At 41.1% G+C, this 10,142-nt stretch overlaps 1 protein-coding gene across 2 annotated transcripts in view; it reads right to left on the bottom strand.

The window, feature by feature from the left end:
* The window catches only part of LOC103388892 (low-density lipoprotein receptor class A domain-containing protein 4), a 166,640-nt gene that overhangs the window by 75,053 nt on the left and 81,445 nt on the right, over window positions 1-10,142 (bottom strand). For both annotated transcript variants that reach the window (XM_017037779.2, XM_017037778.2), the window contains exon 3: window positions 7,963-8,103. In XM_017037779.2, the coding sequence (XP_016893268.1) occupies window positions 7,963-8,103 (141 nt within the window). The remainder of the gene's footprint in view (window positions 1-7,962; window positions 8,104-10,142) is intronic.

The raw sequence follows: 10,142 nt of genomic DNA, 5'->3' as shown, positions 1-10,142 counted from the left end.
GGGGGGGGGGGGGGGGGGGGGGGGGGGGGGGGGGAAAAAAAAAAAAGAAAAAAAGAGGGAGAGGGGGAGAAGGGGCTAGGGGAGAGTGTGTGTGGAGAATACTGGCTAATATAAACTCATTATGTAAATCCGCAGCTCAAACAAATTGACAGGCGCGTATTACACCCGCGAGGAGCTGAATCAAGAGCATGAAAGCATTAGCTCCACTCACCCTTGACCTCCGACCTCGACCTGCTCACCGGAGTGTGCTTGTTATGCATACTAACAACTCAGCAGGAGTCGACCCGATAGTATCACGTCCCACTTTGTGTTTCCGTACAGTGGTCACTTCTGATGAACCCCTAAGTCCTGCACTGACGGAGGGATGTAAACTGAGCCCGAAGGGAAACTCACGACTGAAGTCTGGTCTCACTGAGATAAACCCGTGTTCAAGATGTGTTTGTGCTTTTGAGTGAAACAGCTTCATCCCAGCTCCCTGCATGACCCAAATGATTTCTGCTTTTACTTTTCCTTCCTTACCAAATCATATCAAGCGCCCAAAACACATTCATGATGCTTTTCATGGAGAGGGAGGGAAATTGCCAAAGATTTTTTTTTTTTTTTTCAAAGTCTGTAGTCTGTGGAAGATTCCTGGTGTGGCACAGCATGGAAAATCACACAGAGCTTTATAAAGAAACAACACAAAATCTGCAATTCTTTGATAAGGAAAGTTCACAAATGGGTTCAGTGATGTGAATAAAAGGCTCAGGAATACTGTTCTTAATAAATCTGAAACCATCTACTGTTTGGTACATGTTTGGATAATCACCCACCAAAATGCAATTTTTACAATAATTCAATTTAAACCTTTGGTTATTACTGTCATTATCACTAATATTATCAAAGGAAAGAAAAACAGAAGAATAGATTATTTTTATTTTAAATTGGTCAAAGGGAGGGAAATATTGTAGTACATCTGTAACATCTGCTCTTGAGTACGTACATGTATCTATTAGTGAGTTACTTATCCAACAAATGCAATAAACCCTAGATAGAGCTCCACATCTTCTTCAAAGTTCCCAGACAGAAATGACATTCCACAGAAATCACTCAAGTTTATTCTTTGGATGAGTGCTTTTTTTGGAGATATTCTGAAGAGCACTCATTACCAAGACTCTCAACTTACCATTAAAAACTGACTAGTCTCTCAAAGTCAAATAAACTAAGCACAGCCACTGAATTTCCACAGAGAATTCCACAACCACTTAGCCAACATGTTAGTGTTAGGTCACAATTTTAACTGTTGCTAAGAAGAAGTTCCAGTGATGGTCAGCACCCAAACCTTTCCTTATGTTCTGTCTGAAATGTGCAGGGTAAGGCATTGGTCCCATGCTCTGTAGTCTGCTCTACATCAGGACGTTCACCTACGGTTCTGGGCAGAATCTGTTCACCAGACTTGTTGATGACGACCAATATGTCCAGCAAAAGATATAATGGATTGCAGCAGAGTGGCACAGGCATAAAGTATGAATTCTTCCTGATGCTTCTGCAGCTGCTGTCAGCTTTAATTGGCTGAGCAGACCTACAGCCAGACGCCAGTCATCTCTGACCTCAGCACTGCTGGGAAAAAAACAAGCTTCAAAGGCTGCCTGTGGATTTCAGGAAGAAAAGGTGAGAGACAGAGATAAGGGTGAAAGGAGAGTGAAAGAAAGGGAAGGTGAGAGACGGGGTGAAACTGAAAAGAGGGAAAAAACAGAAGAAAAAAAATGGGAAAAACAGCGGGCAGGGAGTGTGAGGTCCAGATGAATGAGTTTATGCTGTGATTCAGTTGACGTTCACTTTTTTTCAAAATGTATTCCTCTCAAAATAGTAAAGTAGAGTAAATTAAGGTTGTTTTTTCACAGTAATATTATTTATACAACATGTTTAATGTTGTATAAATTTATAAATGTATTTAATGTTTAATCTCTAGCAACCTGAGCAGTGGTTCCAACACCTTTTCCACAGCGCCCCCTTCCTCCGGGACCCCTTTGTGTCAACAAGAAAATGCCTCTCAGCCAGTTTTATTTTTTGTTAATAACAGAAGTAAATTCACACAACAAGTAAAAACATCTTTATGTATCTGGTAAGATGTTGACACACTGACACTGTCATTCAAACATTTAAGGAGATTTGTTAATGTATCAATATTTTATTAAAATCAAACCAATAAATACTCAATAACAATATGATTTTAACTCTGTTAAGATTTTTTTTCAAATATTTTACAAGCCCATTTCCCTGAGATTTCTGAAGGGCTTCTACAGACCAGAATGAATAAAAACAGAAACAATTTTGTCTGTGTGTCACCAGTGTGTAACCACAGCAACGATTTACTCATCCCTCACTCCCTTTCCCATCGATACCTAAATCCAACTGCACATTCAATTAGCAGCATCCTGCAGCTATATTCATTAGCTGGCTAATTGACCTCTGAGTCAGAGTGGAGATCCAGTCCAGGAAAGTGCAACAGCTGCGCTGAGTGTGCCACCACGGTACTGACACCCTAATTACACAGCAAGTCACCCAGAAATGGGGTTTAGGGCAAAAAAGTGAATGACGACAAAGAGTCATGGGTGAGAAACAGAAGCAACGCATGTAAAATGGAACTAGGTGATAGAACAAGAAGGGGGGACTGAAAAGATGGGGGGAAAAGATTAAAAAGGGAAACAAAGGAGAGAAAATAAGATGGATGACAGAGGAGCTGTTCATCCATGAGATTATGGGCTAAGTGATGAAAGCTGAGAGGAAATGGAGACAAAGACAACTGTTAAGCCTCGGGTAAGAAAAAAATATCATAGAAGATGGATGAAAAGTGCTTTGCGGATGTTTTCCTGCGAGGGCTAGGTGAGATGATATTCTTCCTCAGTCTACATCAGCAACCTCAAACCAGAAACGGCCAAAGGGCTGGATCTAATAATAGGGTTTGATAAATAGTGTCAGCTTCAGTCATGGCACAACCAAGCCCTGGCGTGGTGGAAATATCAAATTAGTGTGGTTGTGTCTGGACAAAGCAGCTGAGTGAAAAATGACCCGAGTCCAGCTTTTAGAAAATAGACCAAACTAATCCAATCTGAAGACCACATCACTAAACCCTAATAACAACAGAGCAAAATCTTTGATGATGATGAATGGAATATGGAAAAACAGGTTGGATCTGTTTAAGATGCTCTGGTGCACATGACTCAGTCCCACCTGAAATGTGGGCCACGTTTGGAAGGATGCTGCTGCCCGCTTTTCTGTGACCCACGCACAAAGAAATGGACCAACAATATTATTAGGACATAATGGCCTAAAGTCAATTTTGAATCATACATTTTGCTTATTGTTTATAAGATTTTTTCTAGATTAATTAATCCATCATATGGATTATTCACAAATAAAAACCAGTGTGAACCACGTCTACCCGCATCTACCTGTTGTGATTTATCTTTCCAACCAACACAGAGAAAAACATATTTAGGAATGCTAATTCACCTCAACTAATCACGATTAATTGTGATTAATCCACAACCACCATGTGATCAATCACATTAGATATTTGAATCATTTGACAGGAAAAAAGGAGTAAACACTGGTGACTGTGACTCTGTCAGGCCTTCAGTTTAAACAGGAAATAAAATGGTGACCTAAAATCTATAAAAATTCTTTCGGTGCGTAATTTTAAAGTTCAACTACAAAATAACAGACAATAATCAAACAGCTCGATACGATCACACAGCGACAGTCTTAACTCGCGTGAATGAAAAAGAAAAAAAAAAACACCATCTTTACTGAAACCCCAGTGGAAAATTGGAGTAGGGAACAGTGATCCATCCCTTAAAGTGAGTGGCAGCCCAGCATCGACTGATTTTTCTAAGACGTCTTCTCAGGAATGGTGTCTGAAGAAGAAAAGGCACAAATGCACTGGGGAAGAAAAAGATTGTAAAAGCTATCGGTAGAACAGTGCAACACCAAGACAGAGTGAAATGGAGAACGAGCCTTTACAGAAATGAATCCACCACACAAACTGAATCAATCAACAAGTCTGAAGGCCTGCTAGCTGCTATTGAAGTGCTATTTACACCAGACTGAGATCAATGCAGGAGCTGGGGTGGACCATCGACCCAAATCCTCCTCAGTTCTACTTCTTTCAACCCGTCTAACGCCGCAGTGGAATCACAGACATGGCTGAGGTTCATGTATTTTTACTTCTTTATAGTTGATAAACTTGTGTGTTTCGTTTGGTCAGAACAAATCTTAGCAGCTTTGTTTGTTAGGGCTGTATGTTCCCTGTTCCTGCTGTGTGGGGTTGATCAGTGTGATCACATTCACCTGTGTCTCTGTCATTAGTCTCACTGGTGTCACCTGGTGCTTTGAGTATATCCCTGTTTCCCTCACTCTGTCTTAGTGGGATTACTGTACTTTGTACTGTATTGAGTTCTGCAACCTAGTTAGTGGTGTGACTTTTGACTTTTGTGAATAAACTACCTACACTGAAGGAGACTCCCCTGGTACTGTATTTGGGTCCTGTCTGCTTCCTGCCATAAAATAAAATAAAACACATTTGTACAGTATTGATCCCATATTTGGGAAATTGTTGTGTTAGCAGCAGATATGCTGTTAATAGGCTGCCCCTAGCAAGCACCAAGCATGTGGTTCCTCTGGGAATCGAAGAGTCACAAGTCATGACAGTGATTTAAAAAAAGAAATCTCCAAACTGCACTTCTATAATCTGAGGATTATGTCCTCTGACCACAGCACACTGTGAATATTCACTTTGGACCAGGAGGTCAAACTGTTTATGCGTCAACAGAGGGTTTCTCTTTAGTTTAACTCATGCACACACACACACACCTGCGATTCCACCCCGACTAAATGACTGCACCTGCATTTCTCTCTTTTTCATGACACTGCATACCTAAAGGAGTCTCAGTCCACCTGAAAGATCTGCCTGGTCACAGTGCTGTGTTGACCACAGTGTTGTTGTTCCACACATTCTCTATTCCAAAATATTAATTGATGATCAATTACAGTGTTGTAATAGTAATGAGGTGTGTGTTTATATTATGTATTAAACTTAAACCAGACTGGATCCAAATCCCAGCCATTTAAGGTCACTATCAAATAAACACTGTTTCACACTGGGATAAAGTGGATAAATACATTACTATGTTAGAGGCTAACTTTATATCAGTCACACTTTTAGATCAACAAAAATCACATGTTGCACTTGTTGTATAAACACAATAAAGACATCACTAATAGGAGACTGAAGGACTACAGTGATGATAAAGCATAAACGTAGGTTTGCGTTTTACGTTAAATAAATAAAGCCGTGGGGTGAGAGAAGAAGAATAACAAGATAAGACTGAATCTTCAGGCTTTTTTCTGGTCATTACATCAAACACACAGCTGTTTAGACTGAAGAACAGCTTGGAGACACAAAGCAGAAGGCACGCCTCAGCCAAGGCTGAACAATTGTACGTAGAACCACAATCGTTCATCATTCATAAAATATAGTTTAGGAAAGTTAAACAATAAAAAAAAAAAAAAAAAATCCTGGATCAGCCACTTATTCTGCATACACACCAAAATTCCTTCTCCCTAAACCAACAAGCTGACACAGGTGAAAAACCCTCCATGGCGAAGGCAATAAGTTTACTTTCCCTGTTTCACGGTGATGAGTCTGCAGATTTTATATGATACATAACAGTTTGGTGGGGAAAAAAAACCCGAGAAGGAAGTAGAGATTAGGAGGGAGAAGGAGAAGGAGAGGAGAGGAGGTGCAGGGAGTGGGATGCAGGGCATCAGACTGCAGTGTGTCTAGACAGTATTTATGATCCATCTGTCTGCTCCTACCACGGCAACAGCCAGCGGCTACGACAAGATGGCAAACTCCATTACCACAAAAACATTTTCTGTGTCCCTCTGCATCTTCCTGCCTCCTCTTCTCCTCCTCACCCTCTCTCCCTACACCCTTCTCCGTCTCTGTTCCCACACTCTCTGCTTTTAGAGTCTGTACATTCTGCAGTCCCCTGCCTCTCTTTCCTTTTCGTGAACCTCTCCTTTAAATTTTCTTTCTCCCCACAAACACCTCTCTCTCTCTGTCTCTCCACATTTCTCAGCAAAAAAAAAAAAAAAAAAGGAAAAGAAGAAAGTGCATTGGCTCAGAAAATTGAAGTCATTGTACACTTTTCTCCCCACACCGGCACCAGACACTTTTACATTAACATTCAATCCAGACGGCTAAATATTTTAAGCACACGGACGCACACACAAATACAAAACCACACACTTTCAGTCATAAAAACAAAGAAGGTGAGAGGAATTTACAACGAGACGTGAAGTTTGAGGTTTGAGAGGCAAAGTGCACTCCAGCTCTGGAGGTGGAGGAGTGAAGGAGAGGAGAAAAAAAACCCCAACCAGACATACACACATACATACACACACCAACACACACGCACAGCAAGAATGTGTGCCAAGGATGAAATTGCTGCTGTAAAAAAATTTCCCTCATCTCCTCCTAAAAGTTGTTGAAAGAGGTGGCTGCAGCACATCAAAGTGGCCTTGGCAGGCGGCCATCACAGCCTATTGGTGTCCTTCACCCTCTCTCTCCCCCTCTCTCCCTCACACACACACACACTCTCTAACTCACTCTGCTTCCATTGATCATGATGAGTGGAGAGAACTGGCTGTTCACTGCCCCTCCATGAGGGGTAAATGTGGACATATAAAAACAGAGATTCAAACATGCAGCAGAATGGGAAAAAAACAGTAGAAATGATGAGAATTTCCCCACAGCAGTAAACATATTTTCCCTCCTAACGTTGTCTCTTCCAGCCCTCGCGACGTTTTTCATCTCTTACAGACCACTTCATAATAAATCTCAGAACCACGGTGAACGCATGCTGTATGTCTCTGACATGGATATGTCATAAATATGTCTTCAAGTTGAATCATTCTCAGTTTGTGACCCATGGAGATCCCCATCCTGATGCAATCCAACATGGGATCACTGCTCTAGCCTGTTGTACATGATTATAACAAACACTGGATTTAATCAGGGAACAAACAGCACTGCAGCGCTTTGGCCCAGAGGCAATGTCTCTGTTATTGGTGTGGAACCCCAGGGTTCACCTGCTGGGCAAGATCAAATCCTGGTTAGGGTAGTTGGCGCCTTCTTGTGGATTCACCACCCGCAGGTAGGTTCACAAGGCGCTGGTACAGTGCAGTGTGATTTGGGCGGTGGTCCTGGAGACTGCTGCCCCTGCAACCCAGTAATGGATAAGCAGGAGAAAATGGATGGATGGATGAAAAGCACTACTTTTTTTATACTGAGCTGCATGACAGTCTAATCAATTTAAGCTCTTTGCAAACATTAGGCTTCCTTCAGTCCATTCCCATGCTAGCTTTTAGTTAGCTAACTCATTTCCTCAATCTAATAATAATAATCTAATAAACAACTGAATGGCCTTTGTTTATTAACTATTAAAACCGAACAACAACATCCAATCTTCAATGACTGAATGTAATGATTCGAGTTATAATCAGTTTGTTTCACTAGTGTTATATATGTGTCAAGGAAAACATTCCCCACAGCACTGTAAACATATTCACACATACCTCACACCTGCATCTGTGCTATTGATCAGCTATATTTGAAATGCATGAGGTCACACAGAGGTGGCAGCACAGTTTAATAGAACATTGACAGTTGTGGTGGTGAATGTGATCCTCAACAGGAAACACAAAGACTGACGTTTTGAATTTTGCCTTTTTGTGTTTTAACTTCAGCTCTGTCACGATTCAAAGGGGAAAAAAGGCTTTCTGTTGTCGTGCTGTGTGAAGACTGATGTCACTGAAGTTCAAACCAAGAACACACATCTAGGAAAACTCATTCTTAGATTCACTAGCGACAGAAGGAAGAAAACCAAAAGCACACAGGTATAGTTGTGTCCTTACAGTTGAAGATGCCCGGTGGAGGATGCTGGGTGACCACGGGGCAGTTCTCCTCATCGCTGTTGTCCCCACAGTTATTCAGCTGGTTGCAGATCAGTGAGCCCAGACGCAGACAATTCCCATTGGTGCAGTGGAACTTGCACTCTGTTTGGGAAGAAGACAACGAGAGAGGAGAGGCATGTTTTAGCATTGGAAGGGCTGGATGTGACCAACATCAGGCCCTGGGGCCAGTTCTTGTACTCGCACTGGTTGAATGAGGTCCATTACGGTTGGTAGAAAAAGTGATTTTCTTTCAGTAAATAAATTAAGATGCTCTTTTTACCAATGTAAATTGTGTTTTAAGGGTATTATGACAAAACATTCCAGGGTTTTGCTTTACCTCTTTTATTTAATTACCTCTAACACATTTAGTATGTACATATGTTTTATCAATGTCAACGTACTTCTAGTCACTGTCTAATGTGGAGCTGTTGCTGCTTTATTTAAACTAATATGTTCTCAGTGGCTTATCATTGCCATACAACAGTTTTACCTAGGTTGGTGTCTGGGGAAAAAACTTCAACAATCTTGGAAAAGCTCTCAGAACTCATCAGCCATGAAAATAACTTGTTCTTGCACCTGCTCCATTAACAATCTTATTAGACTCTACACACAGTGATTTTTTTTGTTGATTCTATTTAGAAACTTTAGAAAAGCAGAATTTAGACATTCAGCTGGTTAAAAGCTATCGTAATGGTGAAACTGAAAACACTTTTATGGAGAAAAAAAACAACTTCCAATTCAAAATAGGCTTTGTCTTGCATTCAGTGATACTTTGCAACTCTTTTAATATTAAAGTCCCCACTTTCTCTAGAGAAGAAATTTTAGCCCTAGGTTACAGTTAGAGTTTTAAATATGAGGCGGAAGTTTGGTCAGTCCTGATCTTGCTGAAGTACACATGGGAATGAATTTGTCTGTTGTCAAGTTCCCACTGTTGAAAAAAATTAACAAGGTCACATTCATATTCTTTTTTAATTGTCTTAAAATGCCAAGAGCTGTTAATGGGCTGAGTTCACACCGAAACAAGGTCAGAAACAAAGTTGTTTTCTGTCCAAAGCAATAAATGAATAACTCACTTTTTTAAAAAGCTTCCTTTGATGTTTTTCTGCCCCCGAACCATTGTGTGCTTCGCTTCTTTCACACCCTGCTCCCCTCTTCCCCTACANGACTCTGACACTATCTGGTGAAGGAAGAAAGAAATTTGTGCATTCACTTTGACAGAAATATTCACAAATAACAGAAATGTGTTTGATGCACAGGGAGGCTGTGCTGTTCTAATGTGTCCAAATGCAAATGAAGGGTCATGGTGCAAACACTGGCCGCAGGACTGAATTATAACAATAACCACATCACTGTCTAGTCCTGAAGCATGACTGTCTCTATGCCCAGTATTCTGTCTTTAGGCATGAATTCTCTTTTCAATTTTTGCAGCCCTATTTTTGAAACTGCAGTCATTTCTGCATGGAAACATTTTTCTAACTGAGTTTCTTTAGCAAGAGAGACAAAAAAGAGAAGAACAGAATTTGAAGCACTGCGTACTTCCAGTACCACTGAACCCTTTATGGCCCCTCCATTAGTTACAGCTATATGATCTACAGTATGTATCAGTGGTGATTGCTCTGACAACAACTAGGGAGGCTTAGCTTCCTTTGATAGAGAGTGTATTAATCCCTGTTGAAGCTCAGCTCAGAGGAGTTTCTAGACACCCTTAGGGCCCCAGGCAAGAGGGACCACGGAGGCCCTCCTGTCAGCTGACCTTGGTCCATAGTGGACCAGTGACAGCCTTTGGGGCCCCTTCCAGCTCACAACCCTGGGCAGGCTGGGTTGCCTGCCCTGTTGTAGCACCTCTGGCTCAGCTTTAAATTTCTTTAATGAATTTCACCCTGGGACCAATAGCTCATATTAGAATAAATGACACTTCACAGGCTTCAATGGCTGTAAAGCAATGGGTTGGCGTGGAAGCTGGGCTTCAGCATGATAACTGGAGCTAAACGAAATTCAGGATCTTCAGGCAGGATGTGGAAGACTTTTCAATGTACAAAACATGTTTTTTTATATATAGTAATTAATTGACGAATAGGGTTTCTTATGCCCCCCCCCCCCCCCCCGCTAATAATACAAAAAAAAAAAAAAAGTCAAGATAA

The sequence above is a fragment of the Cynoglossus semilaevis genome, chromosome 13 (genome assembly GCF_000523025.1).
Source record: "Cynoglossus semilaevis isolate Cse_v1.0 chromosome 13, Cse_v1.0, whole genome shotgun sequence".
NCBI classification, from domain to species: Eukaryota; Metazoa; Chordata; class Actinopteri; order Pleuronectiformes; family Cynoglossidae; genus Cynoglossus; species Cynoglossus semilaevis.
This window is presented reverse-complemented; position numbering and strand designations above follow the sequence as displayed.